This window comes from Marmota flaviventris, chromosome 2, assembly GCF_047511675.1.
Source record: "Marmota flaviventris isolate mMarFla1 chromosome 2, mMarFla1.hap1, whole genome shotgun sequence".
Lineage (NCBI taxonomy): Eukaryota > Metazoa > Chordata > Mammalia > Rodentia > Sciuridae > Marmota > Marmota flaviventris.
Window position 1 is genome coordinate 135,931,730 of NC_092499.1, and position 27,858 is coordinate 135,959,587.

General features: G+C 45.6%; 2 protein-coding genes across 4 annotated transcripts in view; one reads left to right on the forward strand and one right to left on the reverse strand.

Annotated features, from left to right (window-relative positions):
• Nucleotides 1-27,858, forward strand: part of Znf774 (zinc finger protein 774) — a 596,184-nt gene that overhangs the window by 235,010 nt on the left and 333,316 nt on the right.
• Slc28a1 (solute carrier family 28 member 1) overlaps nt 1-27,858 on the reverse strand; it is a 51,609-nt gene that overhangs the window by 14,727 nt on the left and 9,024 nt on the right. For 2 of the 3 annotated variants that reach the window (XM_071608581.1, XM_071608583.1), the window contains exons 6-11: nt 25,423-25,564; nt 23,408-23,521; nt 21,421-21,498; nt 7,882-7,962; nt 6,370-6,450; nt 3,397-3,522 (exon numbers count right to left, since the gene is read on the reverse strand). In XM_071608581.1, the coding sequence (XP_071464682.1) occupies nt 3,397-3,522; nt 6,370-6,450; nt 7,882-7,962; nt 21,421-21,498; nt 23,408-23,521; nt 25,423-25,564 (622 nt within the window). The remainder of the gene's footprint in view (nt 1-3,396; nt 3,523-6,369; nt 6,451-7,881; nt 7,963-21,420; nt 21,499-23,407; nt 23,522-25,422; nt 25,565-27,858) is intronic. The other variant, XM_071608582.1, reaches the window with a different exon arrangement.

Sequence of the window (27,858 nt, forward strand, 5' to 3'; positions counted from 1 at the left end):
GTGGACTCTGGAGTAAGAAAGGGAAGAAGGGGGACTGAGTTTTAAGCCAGATTGTGTAAAAGGGAGGGAGTTCTTCCAGCACAGATCATTTTCAGCTTAACAACGTTTCAACTGCCTGATTTTTTACTTTAAGATAGTGTGAAAGTGATACACACTATAGACACTGTACTTTGAATTTTTTTGTTTTAATTTTTTTGTAACCTTTACTTTCTTTGTTTATTTTTATGTTGTGCTGAGGATCAAACCAGTGCCTCATGCATGCTAGGCAAGCACTCTGCCACTGAGCTGCAGCCCCAGCCCTGTACTTTGAATTTTGAAGTTTGATCTTTCCTAGGCTAGTCACATTCATGTTATTATGCTAATAACATGCAAGATACTCTTGCAATGCTGGTGGCAGCAGCTCCCAGGCAGCTGAGCCAAAATGGTCCAGTCTAGGAAACATCTCAATGCTCTGCATGCAGCGCACTATGTGGCTAAGTCAGAATGGTCCATAGTTAAGTATATGCATTTTCAACTCACCATGGGTTTATCAGGATGTGGCCCCATTGTAAGTTTAGGAGTGCCCATAGTTAACTTTTAAGTAACGGTAGAAGTCTCGGCACTGCCCATGTGCTAAAAAGAATACCAGGCATGTTCTTATAACTCTCGGAGCCCAAGAAATATAAAAACATTTAAAGGCCCTGAGTCCAAAAATATTATGTCATCCCCTTTCCCTAGTATTTTACCATGAAAAAGGTTTTAGGAACAAAGTTCTGAGTTCCCAATTTGAAATATCAAATTCCTTCCAAAAAACCATTGGTGGTGAGGTAGGCAGGGATGCATTTGGATCTTGGTAAGACAAGATGCAAATCAAATGATGGTTCTGGAATACTAAACAGGAGGGTGCCAGGCTGGAAGACAAAGCCACAGAGTGCAAGGGGCCTTCTTTAAAAGTTACACAACCACCAATTCTGCCCAGGTAGTTCATGGAAATATGGAGCTGATCTTATTGGTGTGGTAAAAGGTCCTGAGTGAAAGAGGGACTAGGGGGTAGGCTGGCTTATCCTGTCATCCATCCCCACCAGCCACCTCAAGATCATAAATGGGATAGGTGGAATTTGGGACTGTGAATGGGACAGTGGGTCATTCTGTCCTTCCAGTGCCTATATACACATAGTACAGGGGTGAGGGGGGGCAAGCAAAGATAGCTCAGTTGGTACCCACAACCTCTCTCACTCCAAGCACTGAATGGCATCACATTGTATGGACTAACTCACTCACTCATCCAGCTTATTATTGGATTATTATTATTATTATTATCCCAACAATAAGTTGGACATTTAGGTTGCTTCCAAGTTTCTTGCTATTAGAACTAATGTCAAAATTTTGCATTTTAAAACATTTGTGAAAACATTTCTATATCATAATCTCCCTAGCTGGATCAAGGGGAAGAAACTTTTTTCTTTTTACTTGGTATTAAACCCATTAAACCAAAATTATTTTTAATTTTGAGACAGGATCTCGCTAATTTGCTTAGGGCCTCCCTAAGTTGCTGAGGCTGCCCTCAAACTTGTGGTCCTCCTGACTCAGCCTCCTGAATCAATGGGATCACAGGAGTGTACTACTGTACTCAGCTGGGAAGGAACATTTTTAAATTGACTGATAGATAGATGTTCTCCACAGAGACTCCGGCAAATTTTATTCCCACAACGAGTGGATAAGCACCCCACATCCTTGCGATTTAGAGGTATGTAAAGTATTGTGACTCATTTAGAAAAAAACATGAAGTAAATATTGTTTTAATTTCTTTGAACATCTGCACACTTTTTATAATAACCATTTTCTCCAGATAATTTTTTAAATATAGATGTTCCCTACCTTCTGTGTGTAATGATTTTGTCCATACAGAATGTTTTCCATTTTTATTAGCTCTGTCAACCTTCTTTATACTTCTGTATTTTTGTGTCATGCTCAGAATATATTAGAAAAAAGCAAGTTGCAGAAAAGTATGGGTAGAAGTATCTCATCTTTTATAAAGAAATAAAGTGTGTGTGCATTCAGGTGTAGATAAATCATTATTTACACAGAAGGATCTGGAATGACATATTTTAAGTCAGTGAGTCTCTAGCATCAGAGTCACTGGAAGGCTTGCTCAGTAGGTTTGCAGTGGGCCCAAGTATAGACATTTAAAAAAATTCTCAGATGATACTGGTCCATGAACCACACTTTGAGAACCATTGTTTTAAGCAATTAAAAGCAGTCACCATGGATTTGTTTTATAATGAGACAGGGTTCTCAAGGTCTCACTATGTTGTGCAGGTTGGCTCTGAGCTTCTGTTGCTGAAGCAGTTTCTCAGGCCTCAGCCTCCTAGTAGCAGGGACTACAGCCATGTGCCACCAGTAAGGAAGAGAGAGGTTTTTAATTTTTTATTTTATTTTATTATTTATTTATTTTGAGTAGTGGGGATTGAACCCAAAAGCATGCTACCACTGAAATACCTCCCTTGTCCTTTTAATTTTTTTTTTTAATTTTGAGACAGGATCTCTCTAAGTTACTGCAGCTATCACTAAGTTGCCTAGGCTGTCCTCAAACTTGCAATCCTCCTGCCTTAACCTCCCCAATTAGGATTATAGGCATGCACAACTGCATGGAAGAGAAATTTCTAAAAACTTTATTCACTTCCACAATAACTAAGAATTTCTTTGATTGTTAAAAAAATAAGATTTTGACAATTTGTATATGAAAGCAAAAATAAGAACAAGGTATATTATAAATATATAACATTGTTAACTCAGCAATTTGTAGGGAACATATTTGAAGATTCCTTTCCACCTACCAGGAAGTAGTACTGTGGTTGATTTAAGGGACCAATTCACACCACTGGAATTTAACCTATGAATGCACTGTGCTCTGTAAGTTGCACAGCAATAATTTAGGAGAAGAGGAAGGACCTAAGCCCAAAGATTGTAGGGAGGCAATTGGTGGAGAGTAACACAGACCTCCACGGACAGCCTCGGTGTGAGTTCTTGGAGAAATGAGCATGAATTTTGGAATCACATATATCTGGACTCAGATCCTAGCTTTAAGCATTACTTGTTCTCTGAGCCTCAATTTTCTCACTGTAAAAAGGGGATATTAAAACGTCTAGCATATTGCCTGGCATGTAGTAGGTGCTCAGTAAAGAGAACCCTGGGAATCTTTGTCTCCAGTGATCATGTAAGAAGAATGAACAAGTGGTCCAGCCCTTCAGGCCTGTGTCACTCTGGTGAGGTGTCTCCTCACACCAGCCCAGCAACTGAGCTTGAGGCCCAAGAGAGAACATCCCAGGGATGCCCTGGCCCAGATCTGCACGGGGTGCCCCCAAAGGTGGGTTTCTGGCCCTCAGTATAGCCAAGCAGAGGGAAAGTTGTCCCTACCCCAAAGGAGATGTAGACGCCCAGCAGGCTTCCCGCGATGGTGGCAAAGCCTCCAGTCATGACCACATGGACTTCAGAGAGCGTCATGTCTGCCAAGTAGGGCCGGATCAGTAGAGGAGCCTCAGTCTACAAATGGGAAAGATGGCAGAGGGCTGAGCTGGGGTGATTGGGTACTTTCCCCGCCCAGCCTCTGCCCTGAGAGCCAGGAGGTCAGAGAAAGCATTGAGGAGTCCTTAGGGAAGAGACATCGGGGGTGAGGTCAGAACTGTGGTCTGTACTTGGCTGAGCCTCTCTGAACCTCCGTGTTGGCCCACTTCTATGAAAGGTCCCCCGTGCCTCCCTCTTGGTTTGATAATGCTCCCATGTGTGGACTGCTGCCATGTGACAGGCACCCCACTAAGCACCTCACTGTCATGACTCTCAACCTTCTGAGGCAGAACTGGGCATCCCATTTCCAGGAGAGCAAAGAGAGTTTCAGGGAGGTGCCGAGAATTACCTGTGTTCGTGCAAAGGGGTGGGAAGCACAGGTTAACTCCAGGTCTGAGCTTCTCATAAAGCCATGAGGCTTGTTGTAAAGAAACGAGTCAGGGCATACAAGGTGGGTTTATTTCAGAGCATGTGGGGAAGCCTGGAGCCCCTCATTATCCATTAAGTAAATAGTTATGGAGCACCTAGGCACTGTTTTGTAGGATGAGGATACCATGGTAAATAGTTTATATCCTGGGAGCAATGGAAGGTGGGAGAGGGGTTTTATGGAGGGAGAGAGGTTATGGATAATCAATAAGGAGCCAAGTAGATAAATAATGTAACTAGAGATAAAGAGATGGAATAAAAGCATGCTTAGTAGTTAGAGGTATTTATTTATAGTAGTAGGGATTGAACCCAGGGTCTCATGCATGGTAAGTAAGCTCACTGCCACTGAGCTGCATCCCCAGCCACTTATTTAATTTTCATTTTGAGATAAGGTCTTGCTAAATTGCTGAAGCTGGCCTTGAACTTGTGATCCTCTTGCTTCAGGCTCTGAGTTGCTGGGATTACAAGTGTGTGCCACTGTACCTGGCCTTAGATGTGTTTTTTTTTTTGTTTGTTTTTTGTTTTTTAAGAGAGAGAGAGAGAGAGAGAGAGAGAGATAGAGAGAGAGAGAGAGAATTTTTTAATATTTATTTTTCAGTGGACACAACATCATTATTTTTTTTATTTGTATGTGGTGCTGAGGATCGAACCTAGCGCCCCATGCATGCCAGGCGAGTGCATTACTGCTTGAGCCACATCCTCAGCCCTTAGAGGTGTTTTTGATGGGTCACTCAGGCAGATATAAAAAAGGATGGATAGGAGAGGTGGGATGGAAGCAGGGAGAACAGGCAGGTGAAAGCACCATCCAGGTGAGAGACGGGGTGGCTAGTAGCAAGGAAGAAGGGCAGAGGGCAAGTGTGCATGTGACGTGGAGGCAGAGCTGCAGGACTTGCTGACAGGTGGGGGTGCATGGAGAAAGAGAAGCAGAGGAAGGAAGGATGGCTCTTAATTCTGTCTGAACAACGTGGTGGAAGGTGACATAATTTACCGAGAAGGGAAAGTCTTAGAGAGAGGTACAGCTGTGATGAGGGAGAAAGTCAAGCGTCCTGTATTTACGATTTAGCCTATTGAATTTGAGATATCCAAGAGGAAGGATAAAAAACCAGTTGACACGTCAGTCAAGTTCAGAGGAGAATTCAGGGCTCCAGAGTAGGATATGAGAGACATTTCAAGCATTTAAGGGCAGGCATGGTGGAGCACACCTGTAATCCCAGGTATGCAGGAGAGTGAAGCTGGAGGATCAAATTTCAGCCCAGCTTGGGTAATGTAGCTCAAAAAAATAATTAATTAATTAAACATTTAAAGCAACGGGGCTGGTGCAAACCCCTAGGGAGGTAGTGGACCCAGGCCTGACACATTTACAGGTTGAAATGATGCCAGTAATCTTTGAAGGTTCCCCATCTCCTCCCCTTGAAGGAAATGAGGCAGAAATCTAGGTCAACTTGACCAACCACTTGTGCAAAGTTAATTTACCTTGGGAGCTCTTTATGTCACCCAGTGACACATTCAATGCAATTTATATTTTATCAGTAGAAACAGATTGCATTTGCAGCCTCTCATATAATGTAAATGCCTTTGTATATCAGTGTATTCTTTCTTACTCTATTTATTTATTAATTTATTTAGTACTGAGGACTGAACCCAGGGCTTTGCACGTACTAGGTAAGTGCTCTGCCACTGAGCTACATTTCTAGCCTTATTTTGAACATTTTAAGGAATATTTGGGACACTCTGCCTGTCAGCACATCTGTCTTAGTTGGCTAAAAATAAACAAAAAATATTTGAAATCAACACATACCACAGCAAAAAAAGATGCAAATAGTTTCCAAAGTTTCATAAACTATTCAAATATGGCATCTTTTGACAAGTGTGTCCCTCGGGGACTCAAATGTTAGGTAGATGGGCCAGGATAGACCCTGAAAAGGCCTCCAGAGTCTTCCTCACTCAAGAGGGTTGGGCATGAAGGGACTCGGGACTCATGGCACCTTCAGAGTCATGTTTACTTTGGGAAATTCACTTTCAGAAAGAGAGTGGGGGTAAAAAAGACAAAATGGTGTAGCAGAAAGAACACTGGCGAGGAAGGAAAAAATCTGGATTCTAAGTCTTGGCTTATACTGTGGGCTACTGACCACACTGTTCCCATCCCAGGAGCCTCAGTTTTCTCATGTAGGATTTGTGAGTCTCTAAGCTAATGAAGTCAGCCAAGGGTTAGAGTGGCAGCAGGTGCCAGGCAGGTCCTCTCTGGCATGAGCTAGGCAAAGAGCATAGCCTCCATATGGAGGACCTTTGGGGCAGCCTTTGGTGACCTTGGGAGAAGGTTTAAATGGCTCTTCAGTGGACTGAATCAGAGCTCCATGGCTTCAGGGCCTCCACCCTCTTAGAGAAATTTATAGTACTCACCTGGCCCACAAAGATGTTTCCTGCCACACTCAGGGTCTCAGTGGCTGTGGTTCCCATGGTGACCTGCATCAGCCAGGCAATCTAAAAGCAAGCAGGCTGCTTTTTGGGAGCTGAATTATCAAACTCCAGAATCAGAGAGTCTTGCAAGTCTTCTAACTGTCAGCCCAGCACAGGACATTGATATATTTTGATTGTCCTCCCCAAAACTCACATTGAAATTTCATTGCTGTTGTGACCTCTTTTTAAGTTTAATTTTATTATTTTTGGTGGTCTGGGAACCAAACTCACTCATACTAAGCAAGCACTTTAGCACTGAGCTATATCCCCAGCCCTTTTTATTTTAGTTTGAGATGGGGTCTTGCTAAATTGCCCAGTCTGGGCTGGAACTTGCGATCTTCCTGCCTCAGTCTCCCAAGTCACTGGGATTACAGGCACATGTCACTGCACCTAGCTTCAGTAATATTTATTAACATGCTAGGGAACTAGAGTTTTCGTGGAAAAGGTTCTAGAAAACACTGTATCAAAAAGATCTTCCTTTCTAGTCAAGATGAAATCTGCTTCCCTTGAAATTTCTCTCCACTGCTAGTACCTCCCTGGCTGCCCTTTCCAAAGTCTCTCTTCTGTAAGTATTTAAAGATGGCTTTCTTATCCCTAATTTCTTCTATTCCAGGCCCATTGTTCCTTATCCCTTCCACTGTTCTGTGGAAGGCATGGTTTCAAGTCCTTTCACTCTCTTGATTAAAAATCTATTTTTACCAGCCCTGAGGTTGAACACATTCTCCAAATCTGGGGACAATCACCTCCCTCACACCATGCAATGTGTGCTCTTAACATAAGCACAGGTTGTTTTTGCATCCTGGCAGCCACCTGATGGTGCTGATTTATGCTGAGCTTAATCAGCTAAAATCTCAGAATCTTTGCCAGGCCCAATGCTGTCTCCCACATCCTGGTTTTATGCAGCAGATTTTATGAACACAAGCACAGAATTTGACATATTTACATGTGAAGTCTGTTCACTGTGGCCCACTGTTACAGTCTCTCAAGGTTATTATTATTATTGTTATTATTATTATTAGTGCTGGGGATGGACCAAGGCCTCATGCATACCAGGCAAGCACTTTACCACTGAGCTACATTCCCAGCCCTCTCAAGATCTTTTGAGTATGTCACTTTTATTTTTTCCCTAACAACTCAGTATAGCCCAATGACTACAACCCTCTCTCCCATGGAAACCACATTGGATCTGGGTGCCATTTCTCCTTAGTATCATAACCAGAGAGCTTGTGAAAGATGTTTGGTTAGTGGTAGGTCCTGGAAGAATGTGGCATCATGGGAGCAGTGGATTCTGGGAAGGTATAGACCTCAGGAGCAAAGGATTTGGGGAGGGTGAGGGCCCAGGGGGCAGGGGATTTGGGGAAAGTATGAACCCTGGAATCAAAGGATTTGGGGAGGCTGTGGACCTTGGGAGCTGGTGACTGCAAAAGAGCCCAGGCCTGGGTACAGGGTACTTACCTTCAAGATTACCCACTGCATTAGGCCTAGATAGTAGAGAACTGACATGACACAGCTGAAGAAAATAATGATGGGCAAAACCTGCCAGGAAAGAGAGCACAAGACCCCAGGTTAGAAGAAGGGAGGTGGCAGGAGGCCAGGCAGGGCCCTAACAGCCCACTCCATCCCAAGGCCTTGCTTCTCAGAGGCCTGACAGTCCAGTATTGTACAGAAGCTCTGGGTCCCCTATGGCTGGCAGACCTGGAGTGACCGAGTTCACCTGCACCATTGTCAATTAGGGAAGAAGCTCTATTTTTAGTGCAGAAAACCCCAGGTGCTATGCATGTGGGGCCTCTTTGGAGGCACTACTATTCTCTTCATTTCCTCTCAATAGCAACATCCACCAGGCCACACTCCCTCTCTCCTCCCCACATACAGGCCTGCATGTGCTGGGAGCAGGGGTTGAGTGTGCCACTTGCTCACTTGCTTCTTTGTTTCCAGAATGGGATAAAATGCTCACTCCTCAGGGTTGTTTTGAAAGTTAAATTAGGAGCTTGCCTGGGACCTAGCACTTGCACCACATCCCCTCCTCCAGGAGCTCAATGTCGGCTTATAACTCTGCCCTTTATCACCTTCCCATACTCTGGGCCAATGCATTCTGGTGTTCCACTTCCACTCAGCGCCAACAAGCTCAGAATAGATTCATCCTGGACCAGCAACCAGCACCTCGTCCTGTCACCCCGCTTCCTACTACCATCCTTAACCTGCCTCTTCATTCACTCCAAGATTCATTACCTACCTCTTCCTTCAAAATTTCCCTCACATCTATTCCTTCCTTTCCAGGCCCCTGGCCCCACCCCAGTGCTTTCTTATTGTGGTCTCATTTATAATTCAGACTGGCAAAAACTGACATATCTAAAAGACAGAGGACTAGTTTAATAACCTCTGGCATGACCACACAATGGTGCACTAAATCAGAACACAAGAATGAGGAGGCTTTCTATAGAAATTTGTGGACCGATTTCCAAGTTAGTTTGTTAGGCAAAGAAAGAGAAGATATATGGGGGGTGGGGTTATTGAGGGGTGGGGGTGTATGCCATGCTGTTATGGGGAAAAAAGTGAGAGAGCATTGTGTTGTGGTCTTGTGTGACATGGGACATCACTAGGACATGAGTGTGACCAGCGTCAGCAGGTGCCTTGGAGAGGAGTAGAATTTGCTTTTTCCCTTTTGCCTTTTTGTATCTTTTGCCTTTTTTCTACTCATGTGTTATCTTCCAAACAGTTGTTAACTAATCAATTTTGAAGTCATGCAGAACTGGAAATAATCTGGGAACATTCTTGTGCTAAAATGTTAAATGGGAAAATTGGAATATTAAAAATATAGAAAGGAACCTGGAAGGCAGTGCTCTCTGATAGTAAAAGGACTGGCTTCTGTGAGTGGGGGCTGAAGGAATTTTGTTTTCTTTTTTCCTCTATTTCTGAATTTCCCTGCCTTTCCTATAATTTTCTATAATAGATGGACATTTCTCAAGGCAGAGGGGCAAAGGCAGAGGAGAGGTCTGGGGGAAGTTCACTTTGGACTTGATGGGTTTGAGATGCCCATGGAACATCCTAGTAGAGTATCAAGTGGGAAGCTAGATAAAAGGGTTAGGAGCTAAGGGGAAATACGGGTCAGATCAAGTTGGGACTCATCCATAAAAAGTGAAGGGTGAGACGATGGGGTGTGATACACTGAGAAAACTGCCTGGGGTGAGCTGAGCAGGAGCTAAGGACAGGGCCCTGGGGTCATCATCACAGAAGGATAAGAGGGGAAAGAGGGGAAATAGCCAGAGGTTGGAAAACAACCAAAGAGGCATGTGACACAAACTGAGAGGGCATGCCCGGTCAGCTGAGGGGTGCCTCAGAGCTCTGGTAAGATAAGGCCTGAGGCTAATTGTTGGCACTTAGCGATTCAGAAGTCTCGGGCAATCTAGGTGGGAGCAGTATCAGAGGAAGGGTGGGGATACCCAAGGAGGGGAGAAAATAAAAGGCATAGAGGCAATGAGCCCAGCTAGCCCTTTCAAGACCCTGGGCTGTGCAGGAAGAGCAGCCTGGCTAGAAGCAGGTGAGGATCAAGGCCCTGTTGATTTGATTTTGAAGAAGGAAGAGTCTAGAGCAATCAAATTTAGGTTCTCGTTCAAAACGAATGGGAATGGGGCATCGTGGTGCATGCCTATAATTCCAGTGAGTAGGTAGGCTGAGACAGGAGGATCACAAGTTTGAGGCCAGCTTCAGCAATGTCTTAAAATTTAAAAAAGAAAAAAAAAAACATAAAAAGAGCTGGGGATGTAGTTCTGTAGTAGAGCACCCCTGGGTTCAATCCCCAGTACTGCACAAAGAAAAAAAAAAAAAGGAGGGGCGAGGGGAATACAAAGAAGGTTCCTAGTGAGAGGGAGCTCCTGTGCTCTGGCTGGCTGGGCTGGAAATGAGAAGCAAGCCCTGCTGGCTGGGGTGGGGGACTATCCTCTCCTTTCCCAGAACTCCCCAGTTCTTATCTGGACTTGTTTCACTTCACATCTGTCACCAATTTCACTGCAGTTGCGGATGTCACCTGACAGGGATCACAGACGCTGGCTCCAGAAATCCATTTCCTGCCCTGTGACTCCTCCACTGCCGGGGGCTAGAAGCACCACCAGCGTGGAGCGGTGATATCATTCTGTTTTCCTGGGAGTGAGATGCACAGAAGATCACATACTGTCTAGACTGCCCATCTAGTTGCTCATGTGAGGGACAGCAGGGCAGCTGGCAGGGCCACAGAGATGGACACAAGCCAGGAAGGAGGCACTCAGGGTGGCAGGACCCAAATCCAGATTTAGCACCAAGAGATATATTTTATCTGCATGATGGAGGTTTTCGGTGGAAAGGAAGCTGGGTTTTGGATTAAGTGGTGACTTTCTAGGGTGTGAGAGGAAATGGAAGAGAAGCAATCCCCAATTTTCTAAGGTGGGGTATTTAATACTAAATAAGGTCCCTGTGTCTAATATGATCTCCCAGCCCAGAAACACCTCTGGGACCTGCAGTACATGACATGATAGAAGAACAGGTAGCTCAGGGCAGTATTGTCATGGAAGGACGAGAAAAGTGCAAGCAAGTCCTACTATGTGCTTATTATAAAGTCCTACTATGTTCTAGGTAACCAAAGTGCGGTGACTTGTTGATCCTCAAAGCCACTAAGGTAGAAGTAACTGTCTCCTCTTCACAGATAGGCACACTGAGGCTCTAAGTTGTGGGCTACCTGCCCAAAGTCACTTACATGAAAAGATACAGAGACCTCCTGGTCACCAGACAGGTTGCTTTGGTCCTCAGTGACCCAAAGGAGTTGCCCAAGAAGGATCTTGTACTTCTGTCTTCAGGGGCAGCATGTGTCCCTGTTATAGACTGAATGTTGTTGTCTGTCCTCCACCCCCTACAAATTTATATGCTGAAACCTAATCCCCAGTGGTATTAGGAAGAGGGCTTTTGAGAAGTGATTAAGTCATGGGGGTGGAGCCCTCATGAATGGGATTAATATCCTTATAAAAGAGGTCCCAGAGGATTCTCTTGTCCTTCCACCATGTGAGGACCCAGAGAGAAAACCATCTATGGCCAGGAAAAGGGCCCTCATCGGGACCCACCCATGCTGGCACTCTGATCTCATTTCCAGCTTCCAGAACTGTGAGGAATAAATTTCTGTTGTTCAATTGCCACCCAATCTGTTTTTTTTTTTTTTTTTTTTTTTTTGTGATAGCATCCCAGGTAGACTATGACAATTCCCTTTGAGGAAGAGCCAAATAAGTCCTGACGATGGAACTCCTAGCTTTTCCAGGCCAGCAGTGGGTGCTCAGAGTGTGGTCATGTGAGGATTTGTTAGAAATGCACATTTTGAGCCCCTCCTCCAGAATTTCAGATTCAGTAAGTTTAGGGCAGGGTCTAATATTTGGGTCTTTCCAGGACTCTTGGTACTACTGGTCTGGACACCATACCCTGAGAACCTCTGTTCCAGAGTGCAGACCACACGCTCTGAGTGAACTTGGCCTGGAACAGGGCTAAGCCCACTGGGGATGTGGCCCAGCTCCCTCTTTTCCTTGAAGGGAGCTGAACCAAGGCTCTTGATGACTTCCTAAGGCTGTCTGGGCAAAGCTCCATGTCCCCAGACCCCACGACCTAATCACTTGTAGACAGTGCCATCACCAGTCCCAGGCCATGAGGAACCATAGAAACCCAAAGCTGGAAGGCCCCTCAGAGGCCCCTCAGAGGCCGTAGCAATGTTATAACACCAACATGACCCAAAAGCAGAATGGACTTGTTGGGCTGAACACTGGTCAGTTCCTAGGAAAGCTTGCAGTGAGATTAAAAAGGATTCTGAAAGAGTGTGATAACAGCGGAAATGGAGAGGAGGAGCTGGTCACTTATTTCTAATCTTTAGATGAGGATCTAAACAGGATAACCCTGGTGGTAAAGTACTTAAGAAACATCTGAGGAAATTCATCTGTGCAGTGGTCATGCAACCTATCCTCTGTATTTCCCTGGCTCGTAGGCACGCCATGGCCCTCCAGTGCATTCCAGCCTGACCGCTGAGGAGTAAGTAATAAAATGTCTATTGAGTTCTTCAAGTTCTTCCTTTGGGATCAGTAAACTGTATGCTTGGGGCATTTTCAACCTTGGGGTTGAATAATTGGCATGATTGGCCAGGATCCCAAAGAAGGCTACGTCGAGGTAACTCTGGAATTGGGAAAGGGCATGAAGTCTGGGGGGTAGGAGGGGATATCAGACTGGCTACCACCTTGATGTGGTTTGGGGTGCCTTCCCTATTGGAGGAGGGAGGACCACTATTCATAGGAATAGGAAAGATAGTGGAATGAATTGGACATAACTTTCCTATGTATATAAATGATTACACCACAGTGAATCTCCACATCATGTAAAACCATAAGACTGGGATCCTAATTAAGTAAGATGTACTACACGTTTGTATAAATATGTCAAAACATACTCTACTGTTATGTAACTAAAAAGAACAAACAAAAAAATATTCATAGCAATAGCATTGGTGGACATGGGAGCTGAGTGTACATTGATTTACAGTAATCCTAACAAATTCTCAGCAAGTTAACTGCTGTTGAAGGATATGGGGGAAAAACAGCAAGAGTCCAAGCCATAATGTGGACTCTGTGGTTTGGGCACCTGCCCTTTACCTCCTATCCAGTGTTTATAGCCCCCACATCTGAAAATATAATGAGTGGCGATATCTTGTGCAGTAAATGCCTATCGACTACTGCAGGGGAGTTCCATTTGCATTGCCATGAGATTGAGCGCATGTCAGTTGTAAAGTCAATATTAAGGGGGCATGCTAAATACTCTCTGTTATTTTGCCTGAATACTCTCTGTTATTTTGCTGCTGAATTGTTTCCACCAAACAATATCAGTGGCCATTAGGAGATAATGGAGACTATATATGAATTGGCTAAAGTAAATATAATTTTCCCAGCCCACAGACCTTTTTGACTCCCCTGTGTAGCTGATAAGAAAGCAGGATGGAACTTGGTACATGACAGTGGATTACAGAAAATTAAATAAGGTGACCCTTCCACTTTATGCAACTGTTCCCAACATAGCTGTTATTCTAGTAGAGCTACGTACTCAGCTGAGAACATCTTGCTGTGTGCTGGACCTTGCTAATACCTTCTTTATCACAAATAAAGTTCAAATCCCATTGGCCTTCAAGTGGGAAGGCCATGGTAGATATTTACAGTGTTACCTCAAGGGTATCTCCATTGCCCCACCTTGTGTCATGGTATGATAATAAACCTGATGCCAACCTTAGTTGAAAAAAATGTTTAACTAACGATCACACCTGATTCTTGTTAAGTGTTCACCAAGGCTACCCTCACACTTTTGACTCATTTCCAAGGAAAGGATGGACCATAAACCCTGACAAAGTGCAGGGCCGCAACTTGTCGGTGAAATTCTGGGTGTTGTTTGGGTAAGACGAAGGTTATACTTCAGGCTGTAATAATAAAGTTCAGGAATTTTCCATTTCCCAACATAGTAAAACAAATACAAGAATGTGTGAGGCTATTGGGTCATTGGAGGCTCTCATCCCTCATCTCACTCAATATTAAGACCCCTAGATAATTTGTATAGGAGGGGTGCAGTGTGGGACTCGGCTGATTGGCATACTGAGGCTTCTACTCAGGCCAAATGGACAGTAAAGCAGGCACAAGCTCCTGGGACCCTGGGCACAACAAAACCTGCTAAGCTTACCATCCATGTCACTCTGGATGGTTCTGGATGGGGCTTATGGCAGCAGATGAAGGGACATAAGACCCCCATTGGATTTGGGTCACAATTATGGAAGGGAGCAAAGGAATGTTAAAGCTTTTTTAAAAACAATTGTGTGCCACTAAGGCTGCCCTTCTTGCCAAGGAGCCCATCACCAAAGAAGCACCAGGCAAGGTTGTACAAAGCACCAGTTGGCAAAGATAAGATGGCTGGAGGAGGGCTGGGGTTGTGGCTCAGTGGTAGGACGTTTGATCTTCAGCGCCACATAAAAATAAGTAAATAAAGTTATGTTCATCTACAACTAAAAATATATTAAAAGAAAAAGAAAAACAAAAAAAGATTGCTGGAGGAAGCCCTAGCAAAAGAAACTTCCACTTGGCTACATGGTGGATTAAAGCACGCAGGTCAGAAGAGTATGTGGGCAGCTGTGACACTCTGGAGGCTGCCCCTAATGAGGTCCGATGTTGCTGCTGCGTGTCAGAACTGTCTTGCCTGCTCTCAGTGCTACCCATGATGATGACTAAATGCCACAGAGGGGCATATCAAACAAGGTGATTTCCCTCTTTAGTGATGGCAGATAGATTGTACTGGTTCTCTCCCACTTTCAGAAGGGACCAAATATGCATTGACTTGTGTGGACACAGTTACAGGCTTGATCTAAGTCTTTCTCAGCAAAAGAGCCAATCAAAGGACAACAATTAAGGAACTGATCCAGCTGAGTGCCAGGTATGGCACACCACAGCTAAATGAGAATGACCAAGGAACCCATTTCACAGGTCATAACATACAACAGTGGGCTCAAGACCAGGACATATTATGGATCTTCCACCTGCCATACAATCCAACAGGAGCTGGATTAGGTGAAAGAATGAATGACTTGCTGAAATAAGCCTTAAGGATTGAAAGTAACTCTATTCAGCTGTGGGCTGCTTGTCAGCCTGAGGCACAGAGGACACCAAATGAGAAACCCATACATCATCTCACCCATGGCTGCCAGCCTTATGGTTGCAGATAAAGGCTATTATACCTTAGGCTATAATAAATTGAGCATTTCTTAAACCAGCCAGGGGAAACAAGTAACAACTTACAACTGAGTCTTCTTGACTTCCACATTGAAGACAAGAAGACTTAGTTGACCATGGACTGTACAAGTCAGCCCCCAGTGGTTTGCCTTACCAACCCCTGTGGGGAGGGAGAATGTCTGATTTTACAAGTAAGTCCTACTGTGCTGGGAACCTGGCCCTCACAAGTACAGGTGATGTTACTCTTGGGTGTCATCACCCAAGGAATACTGTGTATCAGTTTAAGACAATTATATATTCCCAAGGTGTCTTATTCTTTCTATATCCCTGAAGTGTAAACAAATTGATTGATATTATACCCAGGCAAGCCTACTGTTCAGGCTGCTTTACTAACACAAGATCATACAGTAGCCTGTATATAAGCTCCTGTATATGGAGCTTATAAGTAAGTAATCTATTCCTGGACTGAGTATTGGAAGCTACACACACCAATCAGATTGACTGTTGGACCTGCTCGGAACTCCATGTGACTGCAACACAAGGACTTTCCTGGGTAGTCCAACTTACAAATGAGATGGATAGATTTGAACAAAACAGAACTGGACTAAAATACAATATTTCTCATGCTTTAACTCCAGTGTCAAAACAAATTAATCTTATCTTTATTACCCACGCATACTTGCTGACAGGTTCTTGCTCTTCGTACTGCTATTATGGAATATGAAAGCAGTGTGCCTGTCCCAAGAACTATCTGGAAGATATGGGACAGTCTGAGATTGTGAGGGACATTAAGGGGCTTCTAAGGCCTTAAATGGGTGGAGTATTGGGTTAAACATTAACCAGTTCCTAGGAAAGCTTACAATGAGATAAGAAAGACTCTAAAGAAGGTGATAATGAAGAAATAGAGAGAGGGAGCTGGCCACTTTTCTCCAATCTTAAGAAGAGATAGAGTGACCCTAGTTGTAAAGTAAAGGAATACACTCATAAAACATATGAGGAAATCCACCTGCTCAATGGGCATGGGACCCATACTATCCCCTCACTTGTAGGCATGGTGCAACCCTTATATCCCAGCCTGCCACTATCAAGAAGTGAATAAATAATAAAGTACCCAAGACCTCCCTATTGAGTCCTCCAAGTTCTTCCTTTGAGATGGGTAAACAGTATGCTTGGGGTGTTTACTGCCATGAAGGTGAAGGGCTCCAGGTCCAGGTAAAGTGGGTTACTGCTGTCCACTGGACATGTCTCCTGATTTCCTGTTTGTGTCCAGGATGACCTTTCCAAACGGCCCCCTCATGTCCTCTGCCTTCATGCCACATTCTCAATAGAGCTCTCTTGCCTCAATGGTCCCATGTCCCTCCTTTCAGCTGTCCTGCTCCAGCCTCCGCTCACTTCCCACTCCTCCCTCTGAAAACCATGCTCACTAAGGTTGCCCACAACCCCTTAATCACAAATTCACCTTTCAATCCATATCTTATTTTATCTTTTGTGTGTGTGTATGTGTACATTCTGACACTAGGGATTATGGAGTCTGCCTCAGGCAAACACAACAAAATTCTCAGGAGACAGAAACATCTTCCTTCACCGTAAGGGCTCCTCAGGGAGAGCACTGAACAGCACTGCTAAGCTCAGTAGATGGAAGCATGTCTCAGAAGCCGCAGGAGAGTGAGAGAATGAGTGGGTGTGTTCCTAGGTTGGTGAGGAATGAGAAGGATGCAGGGCCTGGGGTGGGTGGCATTATGGATGGAAAGTCATTAGAAGGGAAGTGGAATTACTAATCAAGCTAATCTAGCCAAGAGCTGGCTGCCATGTTGACAGTGCTAGACTCTAGGCCCAGAGTAGGTTGAAGGCAGAAGTCCCACAAAAAGACTCGCCTTTCTGGAGAAGACATCTGCTGGACCATGGCACTCTAGGAAATAGCTTAGATTCTGACAGTCTGAGTGAATTTAGGGACTCCCCCAGGCTGAAGTTTGCCATAGGCCTTGGACTAGATCCACATGATTCACAAGAACAGATGGAAAATTCCTGAGTCTTCCATTCAACTCGGCACTCAACAGAGCTATCCCCACCTGAAGGTAAGTCCAAAGAGTGAAAAGTGTATGTATATTGTGTGTGTGTGTGTGTGTGTGTGTGTGTGTGTGTGTTGTGTATGAGAGAGAGAGAGAGAAAGAGAGAAAGAGATGGATAGAGTGTGTGAATGAGATTTTGTGATTAGTTATTGTGGTAGGAAAGAGAATTCTGTAGCCAGAAAGCATTTGTCTTAAGACCTCTCTCATCTGGCTTAGCATTGCTAAGGATGCCACTGGCCAATACATTGGCCAGGAATTTATCTAGAGGTTATCATCTCCCAGGGTCCAGAAAATTCTTCATGTTCAACTGCAAAATACTGAGCCTGGTTAAAGATAAATCCACCACACTTATTATTTCTCTCTTAACTGAATATCAAATCTCAGTCTTTTGCTACCATGGATATGTTTTTCAAAAGGTCATTTTTTGCTATGAAGGGTACTTTTTAGGAGAAACATGATCCTGCTGATTTCTACTCATAGTGTGAGGAAGGAGATGTCCCTTGATTGGAAGTGCAGTGATGGAGTCCTGCTCTGGCCCTGTCTTTCCTCAAGGGTGAGCACAAGACCCCTTTTGCTCCAACTGCAGTATCTCAAGGCTCTGCGGTTAGTGATTGGTCCAAGGGTGGTCACATGATCTGAGTCAGACCAATAAGAATCTGTCCTAGGACTTGAGCTGGGAGAAAAGAGTTGCCCCCATCCTGGGGGCTGCACCTTGAGAATGAGCATATGGGGGCCAGGAGCATATCTTGTATGAGAGAATAGGGTTGACATCCACAGGTAAACAGAGATCTTGGCAAAACTGGGCCCTGAGTTCTGGCGTTCACCAGCTCTACCTTGCCCTTTCAGTTTGTGAGCCTTATAAGAGGCAGCCCTTCCCAATCCTGCCTTTAGAGTGAGTTGCAAATGGGTTTCTGTCACTTATAACTCAGTAGACCTAAGGAATATTATTTCCTATAAATTGGAGGAACCAATGAATGTTCCTCAGGTCAAGGAACCTTTGTTACCATTAACTAAAGAGCTCTGATATCAGGGCATTGAATCTAATAAGCAAGAGTGTTGGATCCGGGCTCCAATCTTGACTCTAGCCCTCACCAGTTTTGTGATCTTGTAGGAGCAAAAGTCACTCTGAACCTTCTCTGTAAAAGGGGAGTAATAGTATTTTCCCTGAAGGTTTGCTGTAAGGGTGAAATGAGTGGCAGAAATTCCCTTTCTGTAAGCGGGAACTGTTATTATGATTTCTTTAACCTTTGCTTTTTCCCTAAGCTTTTCTTCTCTGGTCCTCCAGGACGTCAAGCATAGAGGAGGACAAAATGGTTTATAATGGCTCTGAATTTACTTCCAATCCTCTGTGTATCTCGTGGCCCTAGAAGGCTGAGAAGTGCTGGCTCCCTCTGGGATGGGTGAAGAAAGATCTTAACTCTGATACTGAAGCACAGGGAAAGGCACAGGGAAAGCCACTCAAGGTCTTTCCACAAGATAATGATGGCCCAGCTTGGAGAGGTTGGCTGTATGGAATACAACTAGTAGCAGGGGACACATGGAGCAAAGCTTCCCCAGAAGGTGCAGGAGGGCTTCCCAGGGCACATGAGAATCATCACTTAGTTCAGTCATTGAGTAAGGAGCAGAGTAGCTGGTAGGGCTTTGTAGGGTTCAAGATTGGGCAAGGACACAAAGATGAGTAAGATCCAAGCCTCTTCCTAAATAGCTAAATGCAACCACAACAGCTAAGCAATGAGCTCCACCCAGCTGTCTCTGTCCCCCATCCCGTGTCCCCTGGGTGACTTTTTCTCCTGGATTATGAAACAACCTCCTTGCTTGCATACATATTCATTCTCTCTCTCTCTCTCTCTCTCTCTCTCTCTCTCTCTCTCTCTCTCTCTCCCTCCCTCCCTCCCCCCCACTCCCTACCTCAGTCCCTCTCTCTTTCTCTCTGCAGCATCATGGCTATAATCCTTTCTACCCACTATTGACATGTTAACCATCCAAAACTCCAATAAAATAATCTCCAATGGCTCCACCTTTACTGGAGACAAAACCCAGATGTCCCAGCCTGGCATTTAAGACCCTTCAAGATATAGCCCGACCAAACTTGCTGACATATGCTCCCTCAAAACAGCTTTCACACTGAACCCTGTACCCTGGACATCCCAACATATTCTCACCTCCATGCTTTTGTCCAAGCCATTTTTTCCTCCTGCTCCTAGCTCCACATGTCCCAGTCCTCCCTGTCCTGAAGCTCCATGTCAAATGCCACATCCTCAGGGAGTTTTCCTTGCTGATCCTAGTTACCAACAATCTCTCCCTACAGGGGGCTCCCCAAGCACTTTCTTTGCGCCTCTCTTACAGCACTGAACCCAGCTGCCCTGGGTGGTGGAATTGCAGAGTGTGTGTGTTTTGAAATCTGAGAAACTGCTGGAGCTTCTGTGTTGTAGCCACAAGAAGTCACCCTGAAGCAGATCTTCACTGTTCTTCTTGCAAGCTTGGGTGGCCTCCTTCTTGGTTATGCAGATAAGAAGGGAGCAGCCTATACTGCCTTAAGGGGGTGGTGTTAGGGGACTTCTGGGGGGTGACCCATATATCTATCTTATACAGAACTGACCTCAGAAATCATGACAGGAAAATCTGTACAGGAGACAAGACTCCTGAGAAGATAAGCAATGTCCCCTCCCTTTCCTTTTAGGGCTGGCATGATTAAAACTCCTTAGATGGGCTGGAGATTCCTCAGACAGTCTGCTAGCCCAACAAACACCAAGGGTCCAAGGGGGACCCACCAGAGGTCAGGGTCAGAACTGGGAAGGGGGATCTAGGCTCAACACCAGTGCAGAAGTCCAGGGCCAAGTCCAAGCCTTAGGCTGGAAGCTTCCTGGATCCAACACTCCCATAGGAGTTGGGAGGCTCTGGAAAAAGTGGCCAGAGTAATGATAAAAAGCAGAAACCTCTGGGACCTACACATAGGGGCCTGTGTAGTCCCTCTGAGGGACAGTGGTCCAGGACATGCCAGGTAGGCAGCAGCAATTTTCCTCCATGGTACTATGACATTAGTGGCAGAAAACTGGAGCCAGGTACTAAGTAAACAGGGCCCCAGGTCTGTCTGTCTGTCTCTCTCTCTCTCTTTCTCTCTCTCTCAGCCTGGCATTTAGAAATGGAGCTTAAGCCTGGAGTGAATCTAGGTGTCTCTAGAAAATTTGGGTGTGAGGTAGAAAAAGACAATACTAGAGTCCTCAATAAACAAGGTATTTAGGGGATTGAAGAGGTAACTGAAGAAATACAACCATATTTCCACTCAGTACAGCAAAGTGGGTCATACCAGTAGCATCCTCATCACAGGCTGCCCTGTTTTAAATCAAGGCCAGTGTCTACTATTAGAAATTAAGTGCTTTGAAACAGAACAGTGTATTCAATCTCAATTTCCTCTATAATCTTTTGTGTGGCAGTATGCTGGGCGCAGTGGCCAGCATACTTACAATCCCAGAGACTTGGAAGGTTGAGGCAAGAGTATAAGTTTGAGGCCAGCCTGGGCAACTTGGCCGGACCTGTCTCAAAGTTAAAAAATAAAAAGGGCTAGAAATGTGGCTCAGTGGTAGAGCACCCCTGGGTTTAATTCCTAGTATAGGAAAAAAATTGTGTAACAGTAGATGCACGATAAATTTTTGTTGGAAAAAGAGAGTGGGAAGGAGAGAAGCCTGGGGAGGAGGGAGCTATAGTTTGCTGCTGAACTAAGAAGAACAGCTTCCTGGCAGAGAGGTGGGTTGTGAGGGACCTTGAAGGAAGAGCACCATGAGAAGACTGTTCGAGTCTTTGGAAACTGTCCCTTATAGGCCCAGAGTCCCTGCAGCATGTTAGGGGCTAGTGTCTCAGCAGGAGCCATCCCCGTGCTCCCCACCTCCTCTTCTTGTCATCAGCCTCCCAGCAATTCTGTCATATATTCTTCTTTAGGGAAAAGCATACAGAATAGTTGACTTTCCTAAATTTAATGCACTGCTGGGCCCCTCCCAGGGCCCAGGAGCTAAAGCTTCATTAACTTTCCAAGAACCAGCCTGTGCCCACAAGAACCCTCCCTGCTGGGGGCCTTGCCCTCTCCTCTCAGCCTCGCCCCACCCAGCTGGCTCAGACTCCCCATTAGCTGGAGACCTGGGCAGCAGTTGCCTTAGACCAAGAGTGAGGCTGACCTGAAAGGCAAAGACATTCTTGACCAGAGTCTCCCCAAACACGAAGCTGGAGCCGGCCTCAGTGTAGCTCAGGAAGGTCTGAAAGGCAAAAAAAAAAAAAAAAAAAAAAAGTACACTCATACACACAAGAAAAACATGGGGTGAGTCTAGGAAGGAAGGAGAGAGGGAACTGTGGGCAGAGTCCCAGGCTGGGGTGAGCAGGGGCCTGGCCCTGGTCCAGGTGGGAGAGAGGGATGCCAAAGCCACAGGCCCTCCCTGGCCCAGGCAGGTTGCCCTTGAAACACACCTCCCCCCACCCGCCCCGTCCCTGTCAGGGGTGGGGCACTGCCTAGGAACAGACACTAAAGTGACAATCATTGTTCTTTCAGAGCATGTTCTGCAGGAGAGATACTTTTTTGGTCAATTTTAAAATTTAAATACCCTGATATGAGAGTTGTAAAAACATTAAAGAAGGGCTGGGGACATGGTTCAAGTAGTAGCACGCTTGCCTAGCATGCGTGAGGCACTGGGTTTGATCCTCAGCACCACATAAAAATAAAAAATAAAGATATTGTGTCCACCTAAAGCTAAAAAATAAATATTTTAAAAAACATTAAAGAAGGTATAATAAGGAAACAAGACCTTAAGCTGTGTTGAAGAAGGCTGTTAAAGGGGGTGTCTTTTGTGCCTGCTTCATCCCCTGACAGCCAATGGTATACTGTTTCCATGTCCTGTCTCCATCCCAGACTCGTAGCCTTAATGTGGGAGTCCACACTCACTTCTGCAGGAGATCTGGCATTGTGACTGCAGGAACAAGTCACTTCTCTTATCCAGGAGTCAATGTTCTCATCTATAAATTGAGGATATGCTACTAGGAAGGCTGAGGCTGGAGGATTGCAAGTTTGAGGCTAGTGTGGGCAACTCAGCAAGACTCTATTTCAAAATAAAAAATAAAAAGGACTGGGGATGTAGCTCAGTGGTATATTGCCCCTGGGTTCAATCCCCAGTACCACAAGAAAATAAAATAAAATGGGGACATGACCAGAGCAGTAACTCTTAGCCTTTTCTTCTATAATACCTAGGCTGGTGCCATCAGCAAAGCCAATAGGTGGGCACAGACCCCAGGAATGATCCTGGCTCCACCCCACACAGAGCACGTGGACATTTGAGCTGGTGAGAAGAGGGTGAGTAGAGGTTCAAAACTTGGGTCCTCAATCACTTATATTTGAAACAGTAAATTATGAGCTGTGGGTGTAGCTCGGTGGTAGAGCATTTGCTTAGAATGCAAAAAGCCTGGGGTTCATTCCCCAGCACTGGGGGAAAAAAAGTAAAATCATGATGGTTGCTCAACAATGTGCATGAACTTAATGATGGTTAAAATGGTAAATTTTGTCTTATGTGTATTTTACCACAGGAAAAAAAATGAAATATTATAACCTCAGTCGGGTGCTATAATCCCAGGTACTTGGGAGGTTGAAGTAGGAGGATCACAAGTTTGAGGCCACTTAGTGAGGCCCTGTCTTAAAAAAAAAAAAAAAAGAGGTCTGGGGATGTAGCTCAGTGGTAGAATGCTTGCCTCTCATGTGTGAGGGCCTGGGCTCAATCCCCAGTACCACACACACAAAAATTATGATTTCAGTAGACATTTCTAAGAACACACACACATACACACATAGAGCAAATCATTTGCAGGGTTTTGTTTTTAAGCAATTTTAACACTATAAGTCCTGAGTCACAGGTGACCTTGGCAGGCCACACTTCTGAGGGACTCTCTTCCATATCAGACTCTGCTCTGTCCCTCAGGTCAGAGTTCCTGGCTTGAGGGAAGCAGTACCTGGCCCTGCCGGCCCTCAGCAGTCCACCCGGCCTGGGCCCCAATCCATACCTACCCTCTAGTCCCAAACTATCTCTATGGCCTCCCCACCCACCTTCCCCCACAACCAAGTGGCTTCTCCCCCATTCCCTGATGACCCAAGGTGCTCTCAACAGTCAGGCCCCATGTACAAACCTGGATCTGATCACCCAGCCACTGGAATGCTACAAATCCTGGTTCTGTTCTGATGACAAAGAGTCCGAGTACAAACTGTAGCCCAAGGCCCCAGGACACGGTCCGCCAAGAAACCTGCCACCCAATAAAAAGGGCTTGGTGAGCTTCGCTCCTTGGGTGGTCCACAGAGAACAGGATGAGGGGTGAGGGTGGAGAGCACAGAACTGCTGGGGGTGATGGGAGCTTTGCCCTGCCTGGAGGCCAGAGCCCTAAGCCTGCTGCCAATAGTCACTCCCTCCCTAGGATTCAGAATAGGCCATGCTCTTAGCGGCCATGAGGTGGGCAGTGAGCAGGGGTGGCTCAAGATTCCAATCAAGGACCCTTGAGAAGCCAGCCCAGCTTTGAACATGCCAAGGCATTTAGTTTCTGAGTCATGGCCTCAGGACATGGACATCGGCCTGCCCAGCTCATTGTGTAACCTCCATCTGCCTGAACCCTCTCCATCTGTCCTCCATTGGCAGGATTCCCAAACCCCACTCCCTTGAGGCCCACCCTGTACAGGAGAGCTGTATTCCTTTGGGTTGCTATTCTCTCTCAGCACCTAAAGACTCCTTACCGAATCCTGAGCTCTGAAACTTGGCTATAGCCTGGGGAAAGTAGTAACAACACTATGAAGCAGAGAGGGGTCCTGATTCCAGAGGATGGGAGAGAGAAAAAGGAGGCAGAGGAAGAGAAAGTCCATCTGACCAATCCAGTAGGGCCAACCAGCTGTGCGTAGGCAGGGACCTCCCAAATAGGCAGATGAACACTTTGTTATGCATCAGAATTATCCAGAGGCCTTGTTGAAATGAAGATAGCTGAGCCTCACGGTGGAGAGCAGTGATTTGAATTATGGCTTGTCTGACTCTCGTGGCTGTGTCTGAGCTGGGAGCTGCCTGTGTGAAGTGCAGGTCAAGATGCCCCAGTTGCTATGGTAACACTGGCCAGGGAGGGCTACTGTGAAGGCTCATGGCTCTGGCTCTATCAGTTGAAGCCTTGAGTTCAGCACCAACTCCCAGGAATAGTGAATTCTGAGCAAAACAAGATGACCCTAATGTCTCACCAGTCCAGCATCCTTCAGATTGCCTGTTTGCTGAAACTTTTCCACAGATAACTTTTTGATGAAACCTATATAATAAACTTGCTGAGCTGGTTCTAGAGTCACTCAAGCCTCACCAGGGCTTGGCTGCCCACCTGGCTACAACTTTTACTCTCTATGTGTATCTGTCTTTTCTCTATCCCCTCATCACTCCTGAACATCTGGCATCTCCCTTGATTAATGGCCATGACCAAGAGAGATGAGAGGGTTGTGGTATCTCACCCCAGTTTTTGACTATGAAAATTAGCATTTTTAAGCTGTGTGCAGTGGTATACACCTATAATCCCAGCTACTTGGGAGGCTGAGGCAGGAGGATCATGAGTTCAAGGCTAGCGTCAGACTTAGTGAGATCCCATCTCAAAATAAAAAATAAAAGGGTCTGGAGGTGTAGCTCACTGGTAGTGCACCCTGTGTTCAATCCCCAGTACAGAGGAGGAGAAGGAAAAGAGGAGGAGGAGCACTGTTTTATACTAATAATACCAAGAAACCTTTGGTTCTTCACATAGACTCTGGAGTCTGATTCTGTGTTTTCCAGGGTAATGGGGATGATTTCTGAGACTACAAACTTGAGGACATGTCACCAAGGAAAGAAATGCCTCCAGTGGCTTCTTGGTTTGGAGAAATGCAGCAGATCTGTCTATCCAGTGTCCTTGCCCCCCCTTGGGGAGCTTGAGGACTTCTGCTAAGAGAGGTGACTACTCACTTGGGGTCTCCAGTTCCAGGATGTCCCTCACCTGCTTCATAGGAAGCCTATCCTGATGTACAGTCATTCCCAGGCTCTGAGCCTTGGGTGTTCTCCCAACAGGAGCCTCTGCTCCCACCCAGTTCCCAGCACCAGCCAAGGGGCAAAAGAAAGAACACACTGGCTTCCAGCCCCAGCTGTCAGCTAAGCACTCACAGCACCGTGATGTTTCGAGCAGGCAAAGAGTAGGATGATGAACACGCAGGTTCCTGCAAAGGACACCAGCTGCTCAGGCCTCTGGAAGGTGTCTAGAGCCAGCCACAAGACCAAGGCCAAGACAGCAGCAAGGGCTAGACCTCTGCAAGAGAGAGGGAGAAATCCATCACCCTCAGCATCTTACACACACACACACACACACACACACACACACACACACCAAATAGTACCCAGGGCCCCAGAGGAAAGGTGAGCCAAGACACTTCTTAGTACTCTGTACAATGCCCTATGGATTGTGGGTTTGCCCACAATCTGTCAGGAGTAGACACTCTTCCTGGCCCTCTGATTCCAAGCACAGTTCCCTCTCATCCTTGTGGGTAGTTCCTATATAGCCCAGGAAGTAGTTTCCTAGTAGTAAACTATTAGGAGTAGTTTCCTCAGATATATTTGCTGATCAGAATTCAACTGGTCATTTCAGGGGGCTTTTGCAGATCTCTGGAATTGTCACTCTTGACAGCTTCTCTTCTTTGATGCTCTGCAATGTGCTGCTACTCCAGAGGGCACAGGCAATAAGCCTGGGCAGCGTCCTCCACCATGTGGTGTTTTCTGCAGACATGCAGAACACAAGGGCTATGGAAGTATGGTTTCCTCCACCTAGATTTCAAAGAATGCTATGAAGAGTCTGGAGGACCATGCTGAGACCTGCACAGGAGGGTGAGACTGCCTTTGAGACCCCTGAACAGTAGAGACACGTGTGGCATGTGATGCCAACCTGGGAGAGCTGAAGGCTGCATGCAAATCCAACCATGAGAGCAGCCATGTGGACTGAGTTCAGCAAAGCCATAGGGCAAGGTTGCCTAAGGTTTTAGAGGCCCAGCTAACCCAATGTGTCTGGAAGGAAGCACACAGTGTGAAAATTTATTCTGGAATATATATATATTTAAATTTTGGTCAATAGTACTGGGGATTAAACCTAGGTTTGCTCTGCCACTGAACTACATCTTGAATTTGCAATCCTCCAGTCTTAACCTCCTGAGTCACTGGGATAAGGATGTGCCACCACCCCGGGCTTATTCTGGCTTTTTTTTTTTTTTAATTGAAACCGTGGGTGCTCAACCACTGAACCACATTTTCGTCCCTTTGTTATATTTTATTTAGACATAGGGTCTTGCTCAGTTGTTGAGGCTGGCTTTGAACTCACGATCCTCCTGCCTCAGTCTCCTGAGCTATTGGAATTAAGGCGTGTGACACTGCCCCCAACTTATTCTGACATCTTAAGAGTTAAGGTCTTGCCTTCTTGGGTTTCAGACTAGCTTGGGACCTGTTGTTCCTTTCTTTCTACCTCTCTCTCCCTTTTGAGATTTTGAGTGTTTTCCCTTTGCCTATCCCAACCACTGAATTTTGGAAGTAGATAATTGGTCTTGATTTATAGGCTCCCCCACAGCTGGAAGGAGTTTGCCTTGTGTCTCAGATGAGACTGGACTTCAGAGTTTGAGTTGGTGTCGGATTAAGTTAAGACTTTGGGAACTATCGGGATGGAATGATTTTATTTTTTTAATGTGAGAAAGACATGAATTTTAGGGAGTCAGGATGAAATGCTATGACTTGGACATGGTTTGTTCCCACCTCGACTCATAATGAAATGAACTGCCACCGTGGCAGTGTTTGGGCGGTGGGGTCTTTAAGAAGTCATCAGGTTTTTTCTATGAGGAATGGGGTAATACTTACAGGCATGGATCAATTCTTGCTCTCACAGGACTGGATTAGTTACTGGTAGCACTGTGAGTGTGATTCATTTTAAATCAAGGCTGCTTTTTTTTAAATCAGGGATTGAAACCAGGGTACTTAACCACTGAACCACATCTCCAGCCCTTTTTTCTGTATTTTATTTAGAGACGGCTCTTATTGAGTTGCTTAGGGCCTTGATAAATTGCTGAGGCTAGCTTTGAACTCTCGACCCTCCTGCCTCAGCCCCCAGAGTCACTGGAATTACAGGCCTGTGCCACCACATCCAGCTGCTTCTACTTTGTCTCCTCTGCAGGCACCCCACTTGCTTTCTGCTATGAGCTGAAGCAGCCCAAGGCCTCACCAGAAGCTAAGATGCTGCACCCTGTTCTTGGACTCCCCAGCCTCCAGAACCAGGACCAAAATAAACTTCTATTCTTTATAAACCACCCAGTCTAGTATTCAGTTATAGCAGTAGAAAATGACTAAGACAGGGGTTTGATGTTCTCTTCCCTAACCTACATTATGGCGTCTCCATTGTTTCCAGAGCTCCAAGGAATCTTGTTTCAGAATCAAGAGATCCCACCCCAAACGTGTCCAGGGACATGAGTGACTACACCAGAATCGACTGGGGGATAATTAAAAATACTAGCACCTGGACCCCAATCTAGCCTGCTAAGCCAGACTCCAGGGGTGGTCCCTGGCAGCCAT